General features: G+C 44.6%; 1 protein-coding gene across 5 annotated transcripts in view; it reads left to right on the forward strand.

Moving 5' to 3' along the window:
- Positions 1-26,746, forward strand: part of LOC126184543 (cAMP-regulated phosphoprotein 21) — a 1,287,166-nt gene that overhangs the window by 831,698 nt on the left and 428,722 nt on the right. For 4 of the 5 annotated variants that reach the window (XM_049926953.1, XM_049926952.1, XM_049926954.1 and 1 more), the window contains exon 8: positions 22,263-22,455. The exons of the other annotated variant lie outside the window; for it this stretch is intronic. In XM_049926953.1, the coding sequence (XP_049782910.1) occupies positions 22,440-22,455 (16 nt within the window). In that variant the 5' untranslated portion in view covers positions 22,263-22,439. The remainder of the gene's footprint in view (positions 1-22,262; positions 22,456-26,746) is intronic. 5 annotated transcript variants of the gene reach the window in all.

Below are 26,746 nucleotides of genomic sequence, written 5' to 3' on the forward strand. Positions count from 1 at the left end.
GGTGGTAATCGGATTTCCCGGAATTAAAATTTCTAGAAATTTTTTTTGCTATGTATTTATTTAATGTTATGGAACTATTTGTCAGTGATTAGAAGTCTTGATTATTGCCAGTACATAATCCTTAGATTGATATTTATGTGTTTTCTGAACTTTAATGTAAAGTGACTTTGTAAGCTTTCCCAGCATAATAAGTTTTGACAGCCTCTTTGCGTTTGCTGCCGGATCCTAAAATCAGCTCGATTCAATATTCAGCTATTCGCCATCTTCAGGAGAATGTTGCTTCTGCTGATGAGTCCGGCTAAGAACTTACGCCAGGCTCCTTTTTTCTCCTTTACTGTATTTCAATGCCGCATCTGGGGTTGGCTGGCAGCAGCATATCCGCTGCTCTTCAGCCGAAAGACATTACTTATACAATAGAAGACATTTAAAATAACATACAGGAGAAAATATGGCGTACATAGATATAAAAAGGTGCTACATTATGGATGAGAACACACGAAAAGGGGCCGACTGTAAAATGAGGATAGAAACCGTAAAAAAGTACCGGACACAAAAAAAAACCACACACTGGGACAGTTAATACAGCATAGGGCGAAGTACGGCCGGAACATAAAAGTATCAATGGAAAGCATACCACATAAAAATCACTGACAGTAACACTATGTACAGTTCCAGCACACGATTGAAATCACAGCTCTTGACGTCACGGCAGAACAGCACCAAACACAAGACTAATGAAGCACACTGATGATGATGAGCAAACTGAATGGATCTGCCAGGGTCATGGAGATGAGCGAGAAGGGAAGAAGGGTTAAAGGGAGGGAGAGGGGAGGAGAGGGGGGAAGATGGACTGGGGGGAGGCACTAAAGGGGGCTGGGGAGGGAAGGACGTGGGAGGGAAACAGTCCAGGAGGGGATGCTGGGAATCAGGGGCAGAAGGAGGAAAACCCAGTCTGGGAGAAGGAGGGGAGAGGAAAATGGGGACCCTGGGGAGGGGGAGGGAACAAGGCCAGCTTACAGTTGGAAGGAAGGGTAGATGTCATGGCAAGTTTCAACATCCGGGAGGTGGAGGTGCTGGAAATTGCCCTGATGAAGGAGATGGGGGGTGGGGAGGTGGAGAGAGGGAGGGATACAGTGATAGATTTGCAGCAATGGGCAGGGGGCAGAGAGGGAGGAGGAAACCAGAGGGTGGTGGGGAGGGGGGGATCAAGCCTGCAGACAGTGTAAAGGGTGCAGAGATGTTGGAGGAAATGGAGGAGATGGGGGAAGGGGATGAGGTCGTACAGGAGCCGTGTAGGGGAAGGAAGGTGGATATGGAAGGCAAGGCAGAGCACATGGTGTTCAAGGATTTGGAGGGCCTTGCAAAAGTGTATGGGAGCAGAGATCCAGGCTACGCTGGCAGAGGATAGGACAGATGAGGGATCTGTAGTTGTGGAGGATGGTGGAAAGATGCAATCCCCATGTCCGGCCAGACTGGAGTTTCAGGAGGTGGAGGCTGGTATTGGTTTTCTGTTGGATGGTCAGGAGATGAGGGATCCTGGTGAGGTGACAGTCCAGGTTGAGGCCAAGGTATCTCAGGGTGGGTGTCAGCTGGATGGGATGACCATAAATGGTCAGGTAGAAATCGTGGAGACGTTAGGAGTGGGTGGTGCAGTCTATGACGATGGCGTGGGTTTTGGAGGGGTTGATACAAAGGTACCACTGGTTACACCAAGTGGTGAACTGGTCAAGGTGGGTTTGGAGGATGTGTTGGGACCGTTGAAGGGTAAGATAGAGAGCCAGGAAAGCGATGTCATCAGCATATTGGAGAAGGTGGACAGGTGGGGGTGGCTTGGGCATATCGGTGGGAGGGGAGAGGGTAGAGGACGGAGCCCCGGGGGGATGACAGCAGTAGGATAAAAGATACAGGAGTTGGTGTCGTGGAGTGTTACATAGGAGGGACAAAGTGAGAGGAAGGAAGCAACCAGATGGACAAAATTGATAGTCAGGGCGTAGGTTTAAATTTAAAGAGGAGACCGGAATGCCGTACATGGTCGTAGGCATTTTGGAGGTCGAGGGAAAGAAAAATGGCGGGGAAACGGGAGTTAAGTTGGAGGGCGAGAAGGTGGACGAGGTTAAGGAGTTGGTCTTCGGGTCAGAAGCCACACTGGGTAAGGGGGAGGAGGTGGGGTTGGTGGAGATGCTGATGGGTGCGATGGAAGACGATGGATTCGAAGACCTTACTGAAGACAAACGTGAGGCAGATGGGACGATACGAAGAGGCGACAGAAGGGGGTTTGTTGGGTTTGAGGAATAAGAGGACGCAGGAAGTCATCCACAGGTCGAGGCAGAAGCCAGTAGAGAGGATGACTTTGCATAAATTGGCAAGGACAGTCAGGAAGAAGAAGGGGCATGATGCCAGGCTGCAGATTGACGTCCTATATAGGCCTCTGTACCGTACACGGCGCATGCTCCACCCATCACGGTTGCGGCCCTCCAAGACTGGGCAGGTGGCGCCGCCCTTAGTAGAACACCGGCGGCAACGATATATTGCACTCACAGACGATTGTCGAGCACTCGGACTGGCCCCACCAAGGATCGTGCTGTTTTGATGTGGGTTAGTACACGATTCAACGTCCAGCTAAGAGGAAACCCATGGTCTCTATTAAGTAAATTATCCGCCAACATAATTTCAATTGCCTCTTTACAGCATTGTTCGAAAAACCAGAAGTGTTGGCAACTATCACAGTTTCGTCAAATTTCATACCGTGTCCCTCGTTTAAGCAATGTTCTGCTACCGCCAACTTTTTGGGCTGTTGTAGCCTCATATGATGGTCATGTTCCACGTACCTGGAACTTCCTGACAGATTAAAACTATGTGCCGGACCGAAACGCGAACTCGGCACCTTTACCTTTAGTGGGCAAGTGCTCTACCAACTGAGCTGCGAAAAAATTACTCGCGACCCGTCCTCACAGCTTCAATTCTGCCAGTAACTCGTCTCCTACCTTCCAAGCTTCGCAGAAGCTCTTCTGCAAACCTTGTAGAACTAGCACTCTTGGAAGAAAGGGTATTGTGGAGATATGACTTAGCCAGAGCCTGAGGGATGTCTCCAGAATGAGATTTTCAAGGTTCGCAGACGAGCTTAGGTGATGTTTGGAATGTAGGAAACTGTGAGGACTGCTCGTGAGTCGTGTTTGCGTAGCTCAGTTGGTAGAGCACTTGCTCCCGAAAGGCAAAGGTTCCGAGTTCGCGTCTCGGTCCAGTATACAGTTTTAATCTGTCAGGAAGTTCCAGGTACGTGGAATATCACCGTCATATGAGACTACAGCAGGAAAAATAGGTGGTAGCAGAACGTTGCTTAAACGAGGGACACGGTATGAAATTTGACGCAACTGTGATAGTTGCCAGTACTTCTGGTTTTTCGAACAGTGCTATAAAGAGGCAATTGAAAATAGGTTGGTGGACAATTTAATTAATAGAGACAATGGGTTTTCTCTTAGCAGGACGTGGAATCCTGTACTAACCTGCATCAAAACAGCACGGTCCTTGAGTGGCCAGTCCTAGTGTTCGACAATAGTCTGTGAGTGCGATATATCGTTGCCGCCGGTGTTCTATTGAGGGCTGCGCCACCTGCCCAGTCTTGGAGGGCTGCAACCGTGATGGGAGGGGCATGCGCCGTATACAGTACGGAGGCCTATACAGGACGTTGATTTGCAGCCTAGCATCCAGGTAATCATCATAAGCCGCACCACCCGCTCCTTCCGCCTCCATGATTTCTACCTCACCCTTTATGGTTGTCCCATCCAGCTCACCCCCAACCTGAGATTCCTTGACCTGACCCTCGACCATCACCTCACCTGGACCCCTCACCTCCTGACCATCCAACAGAATTCTCCGGCAAGGTCCCGACAGTCACAGAGGGCGGGCCTATTAGTTATAGGGAGCTCCAACGTTAGGCGGGTTATGGAGCCCCTCAGGAAAATAGCGGGTAGGTCGGGGAAGAATGCCAGTGTGCACTCGGTGTGCTTGCCGGGGGGTCTCGTCCGTAATGTGGAGGAGGCCCTTCCGGCAGCTATTGAACGCACTGGGTGTGACCGGCTGCAGATAGTAGCACATGTCGGAACGAATGACGCCTGCCGCTTGGGTTCTGAGGCCATCCTTGGTTCCTTCCGGCGGCTGGCTGATTTGGTGAAGACAACCAGCATCGCACGCGGAGTGCAAGCTGAGCTTAATATCTGCAGCATAGTGCCCAGAGTCGATCGCGGTCCTCTGGTTTGGAGCCGTGTGGAGGGTCTAAACCAGAGGCTCAGACGACTCTGCGACTATAATGGTTGCAAATTCATCGACCTCCGTTATTGGGTGGAGAACTGTAGGGCCCCCCTAGACAGGTCAGGCGTGCACTACACACCGGAAGCAGCTACTAGGGTAGCAGAGTACGTGTGGCGTGCACACGGGGGTTTTTTAGGTTAGAGGGACCCCCCCTTGGGCGAAACGATAAAATACCTGACGGCTTACCAGAGAGGACATTATCATCGTTGATAAAGAACGTCCGTCCTCAGAGACCAAAAACAGGAAAAGTTAACGTAATGTTGGTAAACTGCAGGAGTATCCAGGGCAAGGTTCCTGAATTAGTATCTCTTATTGAAGGAAATAGTGCGCATATAGTATTAGGAACGGAAAGTTGGTTAAAACCGGAAGTGAACAGTAACGAAATCCTAGACACAGAATGGAATATATACCGCAAGGATAGGATAAACGCCAATGGTGGAGGAGTATTTATAGCAGTAAAGAATTCAATAATATCCAGTGAAGTTATTAGCGAATGCGAATGTGAAATAATCTGGGTTAAGCTAAGTATCAAAGGTGGGTCAGATATGATAGTCGGATGCTTCTATAGACCACCTGCATCAGCAACCGTAGTAGTTGAGCGCCTCAGAGAGAACCTGCAGAACGTCGTGAAGAAGTTTCGTGATCATACTATTGTAATAGGGGGAGACTTCAATCTACCAGGTATAGAATGGGATAGTCACACAATCAGAACTGGAGCCAGGGACAGAGACTCTTGTGACATTATCCTGACTGCCTTGTCCGAGAATTACTTCGAGCAGATAGTTAGAGAACCAACTCGTGAAGCTAACGTTTTAGACCTCATAGCAACAAATAGACCGGAACTTTTCGACTCCGTGAATGTAGAAGAGGGTATCAGTGATCATAAGTCAGTGGTTGCATCAATGACTACAAGTGTAATAAGAAATGCCAAGAAAGGAAGGAAAATATATTTGCTTAACAAGAGTGATAGGGCACAAATCGCAGAATATCTGAGTGACCACCATCAAACGTTCATTTCTGAGGAAGAGGATGTGGAACAAAAATGGAAAAAATTCAGAAACATCGTCCAGTACGCCTTAGATAAGTTCGTACCGACTAAGGTCCAAAGCGAGGGGAAAGATCCACCGTGGTATAACAATCATGTACGAAAGGTACTACGGAAACAAAGAAAGCTTCATCATAGGTTTAAGAGTAGTCGAATCATAGCTGATAAGGAAAAGCTGAACGAAGCGAAAAAGAGCGTAAAGAGAGCAATGAGAGAAGCATTCAACGAATTCGAACATAAAACATTGGCAAACAATCTAAACAAGAACCCTAAAAAGTTTTGGTCATATGTAAAATCGGTAAGCGGATCTAAATCCCCTATTCAGTCACTCGTTGACCACGATGGCACCGAAACAGAGGACGACCGAAGAAAGGCAGAAATACTGAATTCAGTGTTCCGAAACTGTTTCACTGCGGAAAATCGTAACACGGTCCCTGACTTCAGCCGTCGCACGGACGCCAAAATGGAAAATATTGAAATAAACGATATCGGAATTGAAAAACAACTGCTATCACTTAGTAGCGGAAAAGCATCCGGACCAGACGAGATACCCTTAAGATTCTACAGTGATTATGCTAAAGAACTTGCCCCCTTTCTATCAGCAATTTATCGTAGATCGCTGGAAGAACGTAAAGTACCTAGCGACTGGAAGAAAGCGCAGGTCGTTCCCATTTTCAAGAAGGGTCATAAATCAGATGCGAATAATTATAGGCCTATTTCGCTTACGTCAATCTGTTGTAGAATAATGGAACATGTTTTGTGTTCTCGTATTATGACGTTCTTAGATAATACAAATCTCCTTCATCATAACCAACATGGATTCCGCAAACAGAGATCATGTGAAACTCAGCTCGCCCTATTTGCCCAAGAAATTCACAGTGCCGTAGACACTGGCGAGCAGATTGATGCCGTATTCCTGGACTTCAGGAAGGCATTTGATACGGTTCCGCACTTACGTTTAATGAAAAAAATACGAGCTTACGGAATATCGGACCAGGTTTGTGATTGGATTCAGGATTTCCTAGAAGAAAGAACTCAACATGTCATTCTTAACGGTTCAAAATCTGCAGATGTAGAGGTAATTTCGGGAGTACCGCAAGGAAGCGTGATAGGACCTTTATTGTTTACAATATACATAAATGACTTAGTTGACAACATCGGTAGCTCCGTGAGGCTATTTGCAGATGACACGGTTGTCTACAAGAAAGTAGCAACATCAGAAGACTCGTACGTACTCCAGGAAGACCTGCAGAGGATTAATGCATGGTGCGACAGCTGGCAGCTTTCCCTAAACGTAGATAAATGTAATATAATGCGCATACATAGGGGCAGAAATCCATTCCAGTACGATTATGCCATAGGTGGTAAATCATTGGAAGCGGTAACGACCGTAAAATACTTAGGAGTTACTATCCGGAGCGATCTGAAGTGGAATGATCACATAAAACAAATAGTGGGAAAAGCAGGCGCCAGGTTGAGATTCATAGGAAGAATTCTAAGAAAATGTGACTCATCGACGAAAGAAGTAGCTTACAAAACGCTTGTTCGTCCGATTCTTGAGTATTGCTCATCAGTATGGGACCCTTACCAGGTTGGATTAATAGAAGAGATAGACATGATCCAGCGAAAAGCAGCGCGATTCGTCATGGGGACATTTAGTCAGCGCGAGAGCGTTACGGAGATGCTGAACAAGCTCCAGTGGCGGACACTTCAAGAAAGGCGTTACGCAATACGGAGAGGTTTATTATCGAAATTACGAGAGAGCACATTCCGGGAAGAGATGGGCAACATATTACTACCGCCCACATATATCTCGCGTAATGATCACAACGAAAAGATCCGAGAAATTAGAGCAAATACGGAGACTTACAAGCAGTCGTTCTTCCCACGCACAATTCGTGAATGGAACAGGGAAGGGGGGATCAGATAGTGGTACAATAATTACCCTCCGCCACACACCGTAAGGTGGCTCGCGGAGTATAGATGTAGATGTAGATGTAGATGCCCATTCCCACCTCCGCCTCTTGAAACTCCTGTCTGGCCAGACATGGGGATTGCATCCTTCCACGATCCTCCACAACTACAAATCCCTCCTCTGTCCTATCCTCTTTTATGCCAGCATTGCCTGGATCTCTACTCCCATCCACTTTTACAAGGCCCTCCAAATCCTTGAACACCATGCGCTCCGCCTTGCCTCCTGTATCCACCTTCCTTCCCTCACACGGCTCCTGTACGACCTCATCCCCTTCCCCCACCTCCTCCTTTTCCTCCAATATCTCCGCCCTTCTTTTACACTGTCTGCAGGCTTGATCCCCCCCCCCCCCCCACCCACTGGTTTCCTCCTTCCTCTCTGCCCTCCGCTCGTTGCCGCACCTCTATCACTGTATCCCTCCCTCTCTCCAACTCCACACCCCCCATGTCCTTCATCAGGGCAATTTCCAGCACCTTCCCCTCCCGGATGTTGAACTTCGCCATGACATCTACCCTTCCTTCCAACTGTAACCTGGCCTTGTTCCCCTCCTCCTCAGGGCCCCCCTTTTCCACTCCCCTCCTTCTCCCAGAGCTGATTTTCCTCCTTCCCCTCTCCCGGCGAGTCCCTGCACCCCATCCTCGTCTCTATCCCTCCCACGTCCTTCCCTCCCCGGTCCTCTTTGGCGCGTCCCCCGCCCATCTCCACCCTTCCTTCCCCTCCCTCCCTTCTTCCCTTCTCCTTGCTCTCCTTGCACCTGGCAGATCCTCCGATTTGCTCATCGTTATGTGAGCTACGCCAGTGTTGTTTTTGATGCTGATCTCCTGTGTGTCGAGAGATGTGATTTTAATTGTGTGCTGGACTTCTACATTTTGTTCCTGTCAGTGATTGTTATGTGTCGCCGTCCGTCGATACTTTTATGCTCTGGTCATCCTTCGCTTTGTGTTCTTTTAATTGTCCCAGTGGGTGGTTCTTTTGTGTGCGCTATTTTTTACGGTTTTTATCTCCATTTTACAGTCGCCCCTTTTTGTTTATTGTCTTCCATAATGTTCCCCCCTGTTTTTATATCTATGTACACAATGTTTTCTCCTTTATGTTATTTTTAAATGTCTGCTGTTGTATGTTGTATGTCTTTCGGCTGAAGGGCAGCGCATATGCTGCTGCCAGCCCGCCCCGATGGGGAACTTAAATACAATAAAGAAAAAAAAAAGCCTAGCGTGAATTTTCAGCGGGACTCGTCAGCAGAAGCAGCGGTCTCCTGAAGATGGCGAATAGCTGAATCGACAAAATATTGAATCGAGTTGATTTTAGGATCCGGCACCGAACCCAAAGAGACTTCCAAGAATTATTACGCTAGGAAAGCTTACGAAGTCACCTTACATTAGAGTTTAGCAAACACATAAATAGCAATCTAAGAATTATGTACTGGCAATAATCAAAACTTCTAATCACTGACAAATAGTTCCATAACATTAAATAAATACATAGAAGAAAAAGAAATATATTTTTAGAAATTTTAATCCTGGAAAATTGGAGTACCACCATTACAGAACTGCAGCAAAAAATGCACTACTCGATCGCCTGGACAAGAGTGGTCAAACCCGGCGCTGGCCACTTGCATTTACAAACAGTACCAGATTATAATTAGGTTTCTACAGCGAACCGAGAAGTGAAATTAGTTAATTGAAATGACATACACTTCCAAACATGCGCATATTATTCGCTGCAATATGCTCAATGGACAGTAACGAAGGGAACCAGAACAGTCTTATCACTATTTTTATAAACTTGAAGTTAGCGGCTAAATATATTAATGCTTCCTAAACAACTTATACCTGAATTTCAAAACTTAGCAAAGAAATGTACCCATGATCACTTGAATCGGCCGTAAGGTGAGATTAACACTGTCAATTAGAACCTTGGAATGTGCACAACACAAATTCAAAATTTAAAGGCTACAGCCAAGGCACTGTACAACATTTTAATGAGCCGCATCCCCCGCACAGTCGCCCTCAGTTCATTGTTCCACCTCACCACGTAAACTGTCATCCAAAGCTGCTACAAAACGCCCCGCACTTAACAAGGACGTCCGCACACTCCTCACCTGATGTGGCGCGCAGTGCTCTCTCAGTGGCTGTACGTCGCGCTTCCCGTGCGCTGCCACAGAGCCACTTCCGGCACCATAGTCCCCACCCCACCTCACGCCTCGTTCGGCAACTTCTGACGCTCTCTCCGCAGCGCGCTGCTTAAGAAAACTCCGCCACGTGGCATGTGTCCACAGCTCTCCTACCGGCTGAATTCGATCGTGGTCTAGCAAAATCGATTGGGACACATCACAAACTGGAAGAAAAGTGTAGTCCAGGTCTTGATCTAATAATTACACGCAATCCGATGTGGCACAATGCTTAAATCACTGGACTTGCAGCCAGGAGGAACAGGATTCAGATCACCTTCCGGCCGTCGAGGTTTAGATTTTCACGTTTTTCTAAACCAGTTTATTGTAATTCGTGGGTGGTTACTTGTAATAGGACACTATCGATTTCATTCACCTTCCTGGTCCTTTCCAACCTTTTGGTCAATTTCTAATGATTTAGACCCTGACGACACGTAATAGCTGCACACACAAGCGGTGCTTTGAGAAGGGACCGAAAATGGAGTTCTAATAGAAAACATTTATCTTATTGAAGGAAAAACTGTTAAACGCACGACTCGTCACACTTAGAGTAAGTGGGGAAAGCATCATTACAAAAGAAGTATGTAATTACCAAGGAGATATATTGTACGTGAATCAAGGATTCCAAATTGTATAAACAAAATAAGTAGTACAGCGGCAAAAAGGAAAAATTAAACTGCAAATATTAATATAAAAAACTTTTGTGTATTGGCATTTTTTGAGCTTGAAAGTAAGACTACTATCTGTAACTACTGAAATCCGATATGACGCTGCATACGATGTAACATCGGGAAGCTCACAGATGCGTAACTTTTGTTTAAATTAGACATTTCTTCCACATTTTGAATGGGTGTGCAAAGTGCAAATGTTTATATAAAGTATAATAAGTTATTGTGTTTACAAATTTTGGAATTGTACGATTGCAAATACTGATAATGGCGAAATGTCTTTACGGCGAATATTACATAGATGATAGAGTGTACTCAGTTCATGCGTTATAACATAACCCATTGTCAGAACTGAACAGTGGGAGTCAAAATTATTTGTACCCATTTCTTTCACACGTTGCCCAGCTTATTTCTTGTAGCAAGCTCAGAGCAAGTATTCAGTCTGTCATTAACTCTTAGCATAAAATTTTACTGCATTCCCACGAATATGAATGTTTTCTGTTATACAATGTGACGAGTCGCCTGTGCCTCGTTTTCAGGGCACGCTGAAAAGAAGTGCCTCTGAATGTTTTATGTGAAAACTCTTACAGCTTTTTAAATTAAACAAGCGTTTTTCATTGTTATTCTTCGTGTCTACATATTTATTTCTCAACAGAATCACCATCGCAACGATAGAAAAATTAGGGACTGTATGAAAGTTGATCTATGACACTGAACTCAAGGCGCCGCACTGTTGCAGATGTCGAAGCGCTCGTGTGTGGCCTAGCACTGTCACGCTCCAGGAGAGATTGCTCCATGTGTGAACGAACTCTACGAATTCGAAGCTCGATTACAGCAAGCCGTTTCGCACGCACCGGCATAGTTACGTAACACATCGCCATGTTACACGCAACAGTTAGTAGTTCTTTTGCGGCAGAGGGCTGAAAATAGATAGACACGAAGAATAATGATGTAGAATATTAATAACGTTTGCATCATTTAAAAATGTTTTAGAGTTTTCACATAAAATTTCGGAGCCATTTCTTTTCAGCACACCCTCGTACAAGTCTGCAGGTTCGTTGGAAGTCGGTTATGAACTCTAAACAATGATAAGCCGCACTGAAGATACATCGCAGACGGCTGTGCATAGTTTTGCAAGATACCAATAACAACGTTGGTGGGGAAGGCAGTTGAGAGCTACGAAAAGTAAGAAGTTTGTAAGCATGTGCCGGCCGGGGTGGCCGAGTGGTTCTAGGCGCTACAGTCTGGAACCGCGCGACCGCTACGGTCGCAGGTTCGAATCCTGCCTCGGGCATGGATGTGTGTGATGTCCTTAGCTTAGTTAGGTTTAAGTAGTTCTAAGTTCTAGGGAACTGATGACCTCAGATGTTAAGTTCCCTAGTGCTCAGAGCCATTTTTTTTGTAAGCATGTGCTTACATGCACTGCCTTTTGAAGACATCGTACCGAAGGATATATTCATTTCCGTTTACTGGCTCCTCATCTCAACATACTCAGTTTAGGTCATCTACCGTCTGCATAGTTTTGAGGCTAAATGTTTGGAAGCCATGTATATAATATCAGCAAACAAATAAATAAGTAAGAGAAGTCATTTGTGTTAAACACTGCATCATTCCTCACTTTCGTCGTAACTTAGGCAAATGAAGGAAGGAATAACATTACGGTTTGATGTCCCGTCAACGATGTCATTGGAAACAGAGCATAAGGTGTGTGAGGAAAAGGATGTCGAAGAAACACGGCCAGGTCCTTTTAAAACGACCATTACAGCTCTCACCGTGATTTTTTCAGCAAAGCGATGGAAAACTGCTGCCGATTCAGTCTCGTATATTTCCCATATTGAATGCTGACGGACCAAAGAGGTGCTATGGTTGAGACACTGGTCTTATTCAAGAGGAGACAATTATATCTTCAACCACCTACGAATGGGTTTTCGGTGGTTTTTCTATCATTTAGGGCAAATTCAGATCACGAAAGCTGACAACGCCCGGGAGAGCGTTGTGCTGACCACATGCTTCTCCTTATCCGCATACAGTGACGCCTGTCAGCTGAGGATGACACGGCGGTCGGTTGGCACCGTTGGGCCTTCCTAAGAATGTTCGGACGGAGTCTGAGTTTCAGATAGAGCAAAAAATAGGATGGTTTCCTTTTATGAGACCACGTTAGGATGCTTCCGTAATCCTCCTACTACTAAGTCGAAGATACATCCCTAATGACCAACTCGTCGACGAGATTTTAAACCCTAACCTTCCGTTCTTCCTTCTGAGTTGGTACACTGTCTCCAGTAACACAGCTTTCCACTAGAAGTCTAACCGAAATCTGTGTTAGAGTACTTCAGAAAAATCGAAGAAATTTGGACATCACTTAAATTGTACGCAGTAGCTATTAACATACCTGTAGCTCTTAGACTCCCCTCAGTTTGCTGTGTTCGGAAAAGCTGAGAAGGGATATTAATATGTAATGTTCTATCGACGACGACGTCATCAGAGACGTAGCGCAAACTCGAAATGGGGGATGGGGAAGGAAATCAACCTTATCCTTTCAAAGGAATTGTCCCAGCTTAGGCAATACATGTAAACCACGGTAAAACTGTATCTGAAGTAGGAATGAAAAGCACAGCTCACTCTGAAACGATACTTGCGAAGCTGAATAAACAACAAACAAATCATGTCCTAATATATCGAAGCTACAGTAAGAATTAATGCAGTGTTTCTTAGCTTAAGATTACAAATCACGTGCAACTCGTTTGACATGTGTAACAACTTCTTGTATGCATGTATCCTTCAGTCGATCGGTGTTGGTCATTGGTTTTAGAATTTGTTCCTCGTTGTCGACGGGACGTTAAACACTAACCACCACCTCCACCACTAGAATTTGTTTACTCAGGCTGAGCCCGCTGGAAACAGACGCAGTTGAATGCTTCGCGGTATCGAATTACGTTGAAGGAAAGATAACAAGTTCAAATGGTTCAAAGCAATATGGTACCTAACATCTGAGGTCATCAGTCCCCTAGACTTAGAACTACCTAAACCTATATAACCCAAGGACATCATACACATCCATGCCCGAGGCAGGATTCGAGCCTGCGACCGTAGCAGCAGCGCGGTTCCGGACTGAAGCGCCTAGAAAGAAAACAAGTAAGAGTATCAGTAGTGCCCAGTTAATGCGGAAGGTGTGGTATGTGCTACAAGCAAGGAAACTGGAACGAATCTTGGATTTTTACAGAATTTTGAAACATTAAACTCATTACATTCTTTTAGCTTACTTTCAACACAGAATCTTATCAGCACCTAAGTCGAGTGACTTCGTAGCACTTACCTAATGTTTGCTCTCAAATACTACGCGGTTATAAAACTTCCTGGCAGATTAAAACTGTGCGCTGGACCGAGACTCGAACTCGGTACCTTTGCCTTTCGCGGGCAAGTGCTTGACCAACTGAGCTGCCCAAGCACGACTCACGCCCCGTCCTCACAGCTTTACTTCTGCCAGTACCTCGTCTCCTACCTTCCAAACTTTGCAGAAGCTCTCCTGCAACCTTGCAGGACTAGCATTCCTGAAAGAAAGGATATTGCGGAGATATGGCTTGGCCACAGTCTGGGGGATGTTTCCAATATGAAGTTTCATATCAGCGCATACTCCGCTGCAGAGTGAAAATCTCATTTTGGTACGCGGTTATACATTATACACTCTTCCATCCATCCGTTTGAAGCTATAATGGTCACAGATCCTAAAGAAATATTTTAGGATCCTATCTTTTATGATTATGATGGTCTTACGGCACGCCAGCCTGAAATGTGAACCAATTAGTTTGATCTATTTCTAATAGAAATTGTTTGGGGGCGACTCGAACATCAGAGCTTCATGATGCACTGATATTAAGAATCCAACTGTCCCATTCGAAACGATGCAGTGGATAAAGACGTGTGTGCGAGGTATGTTAAGAAAACGGCTGAACTAATTTATAACTAATTTATATGTGGACCAACGCATGTACGACGCGTGGTTGACAGATCCTTATCTGTCGCAACATGTTGAGTAATCGCATTGTTAATATCTCGTTTAGTTTCCTAGCTATTGGCATTATATTACTACGCTGATCACAGTCATTTTTATAATATCTGACATAATGGGCCATATATTGCGAGAAAGAGAGGAAAGAATTTATGTACATGCTTATATTACAGAAACAAGCCTACGGAGATAATGCTCTATAATCACGCCTGTGTCACGATGGTCGTCAGTCAACTGAAACTGACTTTCGGCAAGGAAGGTCATCGACCAAAATTGATGGTGCTCATGTTCAAAGAATTGAGAATCTCCAGATATTGTAACAAAAAAATTGAATATGACTCGAGTTACAACGAAGTACGTTCGTCACTGAGTGACCTAAGAGCGGAATAAACCGAAAGTGAGCGTTTGCAACGCACTCATTAAATAACCTGACAACTATGATACGAGGGAGTGCTGAAAAGTAATGGCTCAGAATTTTTTTATGTGAACGCATTTAATGTTTTTTAAATAAAGTAAAAGTTATTGCTATTCTACATCTTTATTCTTCATGTCTACATATTTATTGCTCTACGTAGCCATTCCAGTGACGAACACATTTCTCGCGGCGGGAGACCAGCTTGTTGATATTGTCACTGTAGAATGTTTGACTTTATTGGCGGAGCCACAACCCCAACTTTGCTTGCACCACGTCATCAATATCAAAGTGAGCTCCTCGAATATTTTCTTTAAGTTTTGGAGACAGATGATCATCGGATGGGGCCAAGTTGGGACTGTATCGAGCATGATCGTTTACACGGAACTCATGGTATCGGAATGTCACAAATGTCGCAGCTCTCGTGTGTAGTCCTACTTTGTCGTCCTGAAGAACAGAGTGTTCCATGTGTGGAGGAACTCCAAATCAAAAGCTCGATTAAAGCACGCTGTTTCTCACGCACCTACATAGTTACGTTACACACTGCCATGTTACACGCTACAATTCGGAGCCCTCTATCGGCAAACGGCTGCAAATACGTGGACATGAAGAATAGAGATGTAGAACGTAACATTTGTTTCATTTAAAAAGCTTCAATAATTTTTACATAAATAATTTGGAGGCATTACTTTTCAGCACGAACTTGTACTCGTACATTAATTATGCAACTGAGACATAATTCACTTCACAGTAAGTTGATAAAGGATCTCCACCGCCCATCCCCAAAAAAATTGCAATAAATAACATTTGAAAAACCACAACTGTCTCGATCCATTGTCAAATTGGCGCTCATAGTTTTTCCATGTCAAAGGAATTGAGCATTTTGGGGTTTTCCTTCTAGGTTAGTCAGTCAACTGTCATGCTATGAAACCGTTTTGAACAGACTTCATGAGAAAACTCATCAAAAGAGACATCACACACATGCATGCCCGAGGCAGGATTCGAACCTGCGACCGTAGTGGTCACGCGGTTCCAGACTGTAGCCCCTAGAAGCGCTCGGCAACATCGGCCGGCTTTTAGCAATCAGTTGAATTTTATTTAGCTAATGATTTTGTTTTCCAATTTAATAATATGTCAACAGATTATCTGAAAATCTACTGTGTCGTTTCCTATACGATTAAGCGTATGTTTGTGCGCAGTCCCGCGTGTGGCGTAGGAGACGTGAAGAAGCCAATGAAAACTGAATGTTGCACTCTGTAGTACACATTAGCTGTAAACGAATTAATAGGTTTTCTCAGTTAAATAAATGGCGTTATAGTAATGACTCTGGAGTCGGTATGGGGAAACGTAGATCGCAATATCATTCATATATTTCTTACTGGTGCCATGCTATATACACAATTGTCTATTTTCGGCTCTTCGCTCTACTTGATTGTTTAAAATAAATGGTTAAATAAACATTCAAATAAATTACAGTTTAATAACAGGCATCTGTGCTCTTAAAGCTGAAAGGAAATAGTTTTCCACAGAGTTTCAAACCTAGAGATTCTCCCGGAGAGGAGAAACACCGTAAAGAGCATTCAGCACGAGGATAAATTGGAAAAAGAAGTTAAAATTTATTGGTATCTGGTCCAGATCAGTGTATTTGTCTTCACAGTACTGATTTTTCGGAAACATGAAGAGATTTGCCCACAACACGAGTATCAGAAATTATGAATCTGATACTATGACGTATGACAAGTCTGTACTTGTCCTTTGTGTGTAACGTATGTGTTTTGTGTCTGTATTGCATATACCAATCTACCACACTTTAAACAGAGATATCGCCAATATTATTATACAGCGTGATCAGAAACAGTCTAAAACACGAGTAACGATGTTGCAGGGTAGATTGTAGTCAGAAAAGTTTGTTAAGACAAATGTCGATACACTGTTGTTGATCGGTAACATACAATAACTACATTAGCATACGCACGAGTAGCTAGCAAGGTCAGATAATGTTTTTCACTAATATGATAAACCGCAATAGCCATAGTCACCAGACATTAAAATGCCTTCCTACGTCCAGAGATGATCATAGAAGCGCCATTAGAACACAGAGTCCGGTTCCTGGGCGTCACAGAGTATCAGGCATCTACAGTTCTGCACACAGACACAGGTCTTACAGTGTGTCATTCGAACGCCTCACCGCAAACGGCAAATTACTTTTCGTCACTAGTTTTCTGTGTAGCGTGGCTACAAAAAATGGTTCAAATGGCTCTGAGCACTATGGGACTTAACAGCGGAGGTCATCAGTTCCCTAGAACTTAGAACCACTTAAACCTAACTAACCTAAGGACATCACACACATCCATGCCCGAGGCAGGATTCGAACCTGCGACCGTAGCAGTCGCGCGGTTCCAGACTAAAGCGCCTAGAACCGCTCGGCCATACCGGCCGGCCAGCGTGGCTACACCGGCGCCGTTCCCGTAGATTTGCACATCATCTTGGCATGTAAAGAAGTATTCAGTATTAAAGAGCTTCTTACTCAGATGCTCAGTTTCTAGAGAGCCACGCAGGCACGCACACACACACACACACACACACACACACACACACACACACACACAGCCACCACTGAAGTGGACAACAAAATTAGGCTGTGCTTCCATTATACAGCTATTGAATATTTTTGAGGACCACACGACAGCCGAGAGGCTTATGAGCACCTCGCAACTTTCTACATTGCTCGCATGAGCCGGCCGCGGTGGTCTCGCGGTTCTAGGCGCGCAGTCCGGAACCGCGCGACTGCTACGGTCGCAGGTTCGAATCCTGCCTCGGGCATGGATGTGTGTGATGTCCTTAGGTTAGTTAGGTTTAAGTAGTTCTAAGTTCTAGGGGACTGATGACCACAGCTGTTACGTCCCATAGTGCTCAGAGCCATTTGAACCATTGCTCGCATGTGGTTCGTGACAAGAGTCCCTCGTTGCGATTCACCTTGCGAGATTGCTGTTGTCTGAGGGATTAGCACGAATCCTCGTATCAAGTCCATGAGACGCATCAATTATCTTTCACTGCCTGTAGTATAGTATAGTCGAAATGGCTATCAAATAACCAAGAAAGGGTTAACACAATCGTCTTTAAACTATTTGCGATTGGAATATCGGCAAAATGCTCAAATTCGTGCAGCCACTATGCCATGCCAAACGCTCAAGTCTGATTAACACTCTAAGTAAAACCATCGACAAGCACCCATCTCCCTGAATGGTTGGTTCTGAGCACTGTGGGTCTTAACATCTATGGTCATCAGTCCCCTAGAACTTAGAACTACTTAAACCTAACTAACCTAAGGACGTCACACAACACCCAGTCATCTCGAGGCAGAGAAAATCCCTGACCCCGCCGGGAATCGAACCCGGGAACCCGGGCGCGGGAAGCGAGAACGCTACCGCACGACCACGAGCTGCGGACCCCATCTCCCTGATTCCCGATCACACAAAGTCGCGCGTCCTGCATCCAGGTGTCTGAGAAACCTGGTCCTATGTCCTCGGAAGTGCCACCCGTTCCAAACGCCAACTGCATTCGAAGCATTGACCTACGGCAAGGCTTAAAGTTTGGTGAGTGCAAATGGGCGCTCAGGTTCCGTGGAGATGGCGCCGTTGCGTGCTGCTACGTTTCCACGCGCTCACGAGAGATATGGCTCACAAAATAGTTAGGCAAGGCTATTCGCGTTAAATTTTCCCCCCAAGGCTTATGAGCTGCTTGCGAACACGTTGCCTGCAAGTGTGTACTCAGTTTTACAAGAGAGTCCATTTACCATCTTACATGTGCAATGGAGGTTGAAATTTAACGCAGCATGTAGCGTTACACCCAAGTAAAAGTACCTTAAGCTGACCAGGGGATTCATTGAAAGACTATTTTGGCAATGCAACGAGGTAGCAGCTAGGTTTCTATATGGCTACTTGAGTCATCATCATGCTCACGTCAGCTGCTCTCTCCTGACCAATGATTCCAAACGCGAAAAGTTTTCTTCCAGAGGAGGGACAAGATTGTGGCCGGCCGCGGTGGTCTAGCGGTTCTGGCGCTGCAGTCCGGAACCGCGGGACTGCTACGGTCGCAGTTTCGAATCCTGCCTCGGGCATGGGTGTGTGTGATGTCCTTAGGTTAGTTAGGTTTAAGTAGTTCTAAGTTCTAGAGGACTTATGACCCAAGATGTTGAGTCCCATAGTGCTCAGAGCCATTTGAACCATTTGACAAGATTGTGGTGTTGTGGCTGGGATCACTCGAGTTGTGAGATATCAGTGGCGTTCATAAGAACAAGCCCACAAGCCGAGAGCATTATATCGTGCAGGGCGCAAACAGTAAGGATTTTGAGAGTATGGCAGCCTGTCGAACAGAAGAATTCAGGTATCGCACCAGAACGGAGATTTTTTCCTGTGGTAACAATTACAAATGATCCATACTTTGGCATGAATATACTGAGCCGATCCACCTGATCCTAGACTTACAGTTACAGATTTATTCCGTCGTTTTAATGTCCCATGAATCATGTTAATGCTAATTCTCTGTGATGTGGAATCTGTCAATTAGTTTCAAAAAGAATTTACGTCAAAATATAACAATAAGGGGGTCCTTTGCGTAAGTGTTTTAATCATACCAGAGGCATCCAGACACCTATTACTGGCCATCAATATGGGGATGTCCATCCTTCGCCTTTAATATGGCTTCAGGTCACTTACAGTGAGGTGTCTGAATGTCTGGAGGAATGGCAGACCATTCTTTCTCAAGAGTCGTAACCAGAGAAGGTGTGATGTTGGACTCTGGAGTCCCAGAGCGAAGTCGACGTTCTAAGGTGTTACAGTGGGTTAAGGTCCGGACTCTAGGTAGGCCCGTCCATTTCAGGAACGTTATTGTCCACAAACCATTGCCTCACAGGGTGCATTGTCATCCTGACATAAGCAGCCATCGTCTCTGAACTCTTCACCTACTTCAGGTAGTGCTCAATGCTGTAAAATGTGTTCATATCCTCCCGCGTTTGGCGTTTTCGTATCAAATCACAAAACAACGCTTTCTCCCCTCCTCCGTACTTCACTGTTGGCATTGATGAAAGGTAACGTTCTCCAGGCATTCGCCAACCTAAATCATCCAACCCGATTGCTCCAGCATGATTCGTCACTCCAAATCACTCATTCCCAGTAATCCACTGTTCAGTAGCGTTGCTCTTTATGCCACCTCAAGCTTCACTTAAGATTGACTTCACAAATGTGTGACTTACAGTGTTGAGTCCTCGTCGCCAAATGTGAGGTTTGCCCACTCGTCTCGTATAGGGTGCCTAAAGGATGCTGCGTTCTTGTAATGCTACATAACAATTCAAATATATAATATTAATAGTTTTATTTCAATAAAACAGAATTGACAATACTTAATTTGAATGTACAGCAAGTGTCGCAAGCGATGGGCGGCATGCAAACAGTAATGATCTTCGTTATAGACAAAGTCCAAACAAGCAATAGATATGGATCACTAATAACCGATATCTTAGCACTCTCTGCTAAGCCGTGCTAATACTGTCCACTAATGTCCAACCGAGGCTGGCAGGAGCGGCGCTTATATTCGCTTCGGCTAGATGCCGCCTCTACCATGGTGACGTCCTGGTCAGTGCTCTACCGGCCGTCGTCCTTTCACCGCCTTCTCTTCTCTTGCGTTCCTCGTCTTCGCTCCGGCGCTTGTGGTTACGCCAGAACGCACAGGGATCTGCTCGACCATTGCGCCCCATTATTTTTAAGTCGCTAAGCACAGTCATTGTGCTAACTGGAATGCTGGTAGCACGTGAGATCTGCCTGGTCTTGTTTTAGCTGTGGTGCTACTTTCACGCTTCCACTTTATAATTATATAGACAGATTTAGAAGGAATGAAATATTTGTTGGAACTGACAATTTGAAAGTTTTTACAACACAACTTTTATTTACGTGAGTCTACATGGAAATGACTGCATAACAACGAAAAGTCACAGTCACAAAGCCAGTAAGAATTTTCTATTAAAGGCAACAAAATATAACTACTAAGTTTCCCACAAGAGTCCGTGGTAGCACGCATACACTTAATTCCATGTCCTATTCCGATGACATAGTCTTCCACTGAGACGTCCTTGAGGTCGGTACTCGGCGTGGACTGACGTCCGGTGCTGGTTCTAGCCTTTAAATAGTACTGGCCAGCCAATCAGATGTTGGTGTAGTAATACTTTCTGCAGGCCATCTCGAACTCCCTCTGCAGAAAGTAGTACGCGGAATGTCTATTTCCAAAACAGCCGACGTTCACCATTGCTTACGCCTTGGGCATAGACAACCTCAGTCCTATGTGGTGTTAGATGTGTTGCCGGCCCGCAGGGGTTACCTTGGCGACGGCGTAACAATATTTGTGATGGATTTGTTACTCAGGTGACATCCAATGACTAGAACACCGTTAGAAGTCACTGAGTTCTGCTGTTACTGCTTTTCTAATGACAACATGACATTCCCGTCCTCTTTTTACTTTGGCGGATTAGCCTCTCGTGAAACCTAGTGATGAGTTCCGTATTACACAAGGGCATCCGGATGATTTTAATCAGACTTCGTCTGTACTTGATACTGTAAATTACCAAATTCGACTTATGACAGTGATAAATAGACTTTTAATTCCAAAATCATTCGCAAACTGAGGACACCTCAACAAGAAATGGAGAGATGCATTTGCGAATTATTAGGAGAGACAGGAAAACAAATGGATCGGGAAAAAAATCGAAGTGGAAGTCGTAATTGTAACTGTAATGAACATGAAGTGAGAGAGGACTTGACATGTAGCCAGGCAAATGGATGGTAGGTGACTAAGTTGTTTGCTGTATTCCAAGAGATGAGAAAAGACTGAGATGACGGCCTTAGGGGGATGCGTAGAAAACACACAAGAGAAACCTACATGCTTACCGTTCAAGACCGCAAAGAACGGAAATCTCTACGTGAGACCTTTTTGCAGAAGTGGATGTCAGCTAGATGATGATGATGATGATGATGACGATGACGACTGTGATGATGACCACAATATTTAATTTGCATTTAAATTAAGTTAACTGAACATGCTCATACGTACAAGCAAGCGCATTTGCGAATGCGCGCGCGCCCACACACACACACACACACACACACACACACATACACACACACACACACACACACACACACACACATACTACAGGCACTTACACCACACATATATGTAATTTTGCATTAACAGTTCCGTCAGTTATCAAACGCTGAAATATTACCATAATGAGTATCAGATAAGTTTCGTTTGTGTGTGCTTGGGTCACTTTGCTGCGAAACCTGTCTGATTAACACAGTCATTGGCTTACATTTACTTTTGAGTAATGCTCTGAGGATTTCAGAATTTGGTACTTGTGTTTTGCTATAGCATACTGTGTTGTTTTGCACTGTGAATCTCAATCTGATTAACAGAGTTGGCTTACACGCAGAACTTGGTGGTTACGGTTTGCTATAGGAGGTGTCTAATATATATTACAATACATTTTTACTATTTTTCAAACATTAAGTTTTGTAACAGGATAACAAGGTTGTAGTTGTAAGTTTCATTGCATGCATAACTGCTTCCCTGAAATTTTCCTTATTTCAGTTTTTTAATTTTTGTTTTATTTTTTTCTTATGTTTGCTAGCTTGGAGCGGCATTCGAGTGTTGTCCAGACCTGCTCCTACTAGGCAGTATGCCGAACTAACGGATTACAAGTGGTACACTCAAGTAGTTGCTCTCCATTTGGGCATCCAACCTCCCAGCTCTTATCCTCTGCCTTGTGTCACTGTATATTAATGATAATCCATTCACCCTTGATAAAATGGCAAGACTGGAAAGTGAGTATATTATATTTTCGTCGTAATAGAGTTATATTTGTTTTAAAGAAAATGCTGTCGGCATTTGTTTCTTTTCCAGGAAAATCTTTTGTTATGTTTTGCATTTGTTACGAATGTTTCTATGCCTTTACCCGTAACATAGCAGTACTGTATCTTATTTGAAACAATCCGTACTGTAGTCTTGCATATGGTCCTCGTTCTATGTTAATCCTTAGCCATTCGTAGTTTGGGATATTTTTTTTCTCTTAGACATTTGCTTTGCATCTGTATTCGTTCACACGATTGCCATGTCATGCTTGTACTGCTTACTATTTAAAAGCGTCTCATAATTACTTGGCCACGAGAAATTATCTTAAAATGTATAAGCTGAACTTCGGAATATCAAATTAATAGACTGTTACTTATTGTATCACAATCAGTGATCCTGAATGATATTTGTTGCAAATTAAGTGAAAATATATTAGCAGGAAACTGTAACAATGAGTACTTATAACTATGTTCCTTATAATCAACTGAATATCAACGCTGTAAATGATTGTCTTGAAACTGGAACTCTTTAATTTTCAGTGCAAAAGTTTTTCAATTGCTTTATTTCAAAAACTGTATTTCCTGTGAACTAATTAGCCACTATTATTACTATTATTATTACAAGACTCACTAAATAGACTGCTGATGCTATGGTTCGGCTAAATGTTGCTGCATGTTACATGAATTTCTCAACTTCCATATATAGTGTTCTACAGGGAAGTTGTAATCCTGAATCGAAGTATACCAGAAGAACAAGAGTGGCGCAAACCGCGCTAGAAAAAGTAGATATCATTTATCGGAGTGCCTACGTTCAGACTTGTTACGGGAAGAGAGAGAAAATGCATTATGATAGAATGAAGGCTTTCATGACCGGATGACAGTGCTGCTGGTAAACCTGTCGGGGTATAAGGTCGTGGTCCACCAAATTCTTCTGTTCCTGACGTTTCGTCCAGAACTGCGCTGGACATCTTCAGAGGCGTTGCTCCTGCGTTGAGTCCTGCCAACGGAGGAGCAACGCCTGTGAAGATGTCGAGCGCAGTTCTGGACGGAAAGTTAGGAAGAGAAGATTTCCGTAGACCTTATACCCTGAAAGGGTTACCAACAACAAATCTATTAAGACCAGACGATATGAGCTGATGACTTTAGAGCGATAATAATAGTAGGTGCCAAACGAATGCGATACACTGTCTTAGAATACTACAAGAATTGAATTCTTCTCCGCAGCTGCTATCAAGTATTAACCGATAAGGGCACTTGAGGCATCACCATCAAAATTATGGATCACAACACTTACTTCAAAACTGACGGGTGACAACAGTCTGGAGCCAAAGACAACTCATGCAGCCTGACACTAAATCAGAACTGAATGTGGCAACTTTGTGTGTCTGACTGGACAATGAGACGTTCCTTAGCTCCAAGAGGTATGGGTACAGAAGACGAGCCGAGGCCTTTGATGAAGCCACAGCATACAAGTCAGTCTTTTGGGGCTTCTGAGGCTGCTCATTAAAAAGTAGAGTACTCAGTGTATGGGCTTTCTGGCGTAACTCACTGTAAGAGTCTTATAGGCCTTGTTTATGTTGTGCGACTAGGTACTGCGTAAACCACATAACGCCTCGGATGTTTCTTGCTAACAAGACACCGTTCAGGCAATTTATGAGCCTGTATGGCTGTAGGATTTTCTCGCATGAGCTTGATCAGGTGATCTTGTCATTCATGGCAATTCGCGCTGGCTGCTCTGAAATGTCACTTGGTGTCCTTTTAAATACTGACCGAACAACATGATGCAGTAAGTAAGTCACAGGTTTCTCCCGTCCAGTTATCCAGATTTATCGTTCCCATGTCTGCCATAAAGCGCTTAAGGTAGCAGCTGCGAGACGCCATATCATATATTTTAGCTTATCACTCCATAAAACCTTTTCTACTGCTACATGCCAGTTACAGTGTCGTCTGCATTTTAAGCTGTGTTACGAATTCAATTACTTCGAACAGTGGCTTCAGGACAGCATTACGACCTGAATACATGATTCCTATGCCTCTTGAGAGGACTTTTTGTCTCTGTCATCTGTATCTGAACTGTAACGGAAGTCCTGTAGAATAGTGGACGTGTGAGAATTGATCTCTACAGAAGGCTTAATTTCAGGTCATCACTTTCGGGCCGTTCTGTACTGTTGAGTGGTACTTAAGTAAATAAATTAGTGAAATCAAAGTGAACTAGAAATTAGAATATAAATGGAAAACTTGGTTTAGTTTGGAGAGTTACATACTGGCTCACAGCGGGCCGAACAGCAGAGACAATGACCGTGAAGTCAGCAAGTTCCACATAAGCGGGCGCTGTCGATTCAGCCGTCAGGGCATCGCCCGACCGGCTCACGTGTTTCTCAGTGGTCGCATGTGAGCAAAAGGCCCTCACCTACATCCCAAGAGCCAATGACCGACGTTAAGAAGATTCTTCGAGAAGCTTTTCAACGTGACAGAAGAGGCAATGACCGGCTCACGTGTTTCTCAGTTGTCGTATGTGAGCAAAGGCCCTCGCCTACATTCCAAGAGCCAATGACCGACGTTAAGAAGAATCTTCGAGAATCTTTTCAACGTGACAGAAGAGGCAATGGCCGTGAAGTCGTTCACCTCCAGTAAACTGAAGTGAATAAATACGCGAGACGCAGTGGGCCCGGGGGAGATGTAGATGAAGACGAGAGGAAGACGAAGGCGAAGGCGGAGACGAAGACGGAGACGAGCGACGAAGAAGACGAAGAAGAAGCGTAGCAGTTGTTTTAAGTTAGTTTCGGTGCTGAAGATCGTCATGCAAGAAGAGACTACATCATGCACAGACGCACCGAGTCCGCCGCTGTAATGGAATAGCAAGCAGCAGCCTCAGTGCCAGAAGAAGAAGTTAAAAGGTATTTTGAAGTCTGATTTTACGTACCCGGGTGACTCGTGAGGACGGGAAGGAGACGGCCTCACTTCAGCAGTCACCTGTGAGCTGGGATGAAGACCTGACAGCCGAAGACTGGCAAGCGGGAGTCCGTGGTTCGAGTCCGGGACACTGGCCTTCCCCCGCCGCGCCGCTCCGCTGGTCGACGCACAACACACGCGGCCGCTTAGAGAAGAGGAACACTGGGACGCCACATTCAAGGTATCACCATCCGATGCACGACGTCGCTCGCAATAATTAAACGGGACACCTCGCGCTGCGCGTCTCCGGTCAGCTGGGCGAGACGGCGACACGAGATACACACCGCTACGCGTAATCAGACGCCGCCGCCGCCGCCGCCGCCGCCGCTGCCGCAGCAGAAGGCTACGCAAACGACACGGCTGCCGCTCTCCGAACCAGAACGTCCAGTAAGATAACAGTTGTACGAAACTTTCAATAAAAGTTATCTTATGTATAAAATGATGTTTCATTCGACCTCATACCCGAGCCAAGGAAGAACCCACCCTGCCCACATTTTGTAAGAGAGAAAAGTTTATTTATTTAATATTTTCACCCTGACAGAATGCTTGAGAATGCTCATCCTGACAATTGACAGCATCAAAAGAGAAAACCCAGTTACATTGAGTGACAGAAGTGTCACATTTAGTAACAGAACTGTTACATTTGATGTCAGAAGCCGTAGTAACAGTTACATTTGGTGTCAGAGAAAAACCCTTGGCTCAATATGAGGTGTGAATGACAGTCACTAAAGATCCACAGTTAGTATTGTTTAATGTGTGAAAGGATAGAGGTTTGCATAGCAGTCGTAATATTTTCTTTATTTAGAAGTGTATTCTCTCTCATTATTTTAAGAGTTTGTCGAAAATATTTAAACATCCTTTTCATTCAGTGTGGTAAGATTGTGTAACTAACAGTTTGTAAAATGATGACACGAAATCGTACAAAGTCAGAGTCAGCACCACAAGCGGTTTCTACTGAGGAAGCTATTCAGAGCTTAGTTAATCAAATAGCACAGCTTAAAAATGATAATAATGCATTATTTAAACAGTTGTGTGAGGTTAGGCAAACCAGTTCAGTCCCTCCCACCCTAGATTCCTCAGCAGCAGCCTTGGTAACTCCTTTTTCAGGTAAACCTGGCGAAGACATAACAGCCTTTTTTGATGATTTAGTAGCAGCTGCGAAGTTAGGATCATGGTCAGATGAACAGCTCTTACAAATGACAAAGTTAAGATTGACAGGAGAGGCTAAAGCACACGTATTATACCATGAAGAATTACGGAATGCTCCAACATTTGAGGAATTGAAGAAAGGATTACTTAAACGTTTTCAAAA

Source organism: Schistocerca cancellata, chromosome 4 (genome assembly GCF_023864275.1).
Source record: "Schistocerca cancellata isolate TAMUIC-IGC-003103 chromosome 4, iqSchCanc2.1, whole genome shotgun sequence".
Classification (NCBI taxonomy): Eukaryota; Metazoa; Arthropoda; class Insecta; order Orthoptera; family Acrididae; genus Schistocerca; species Schistocerca cancellata.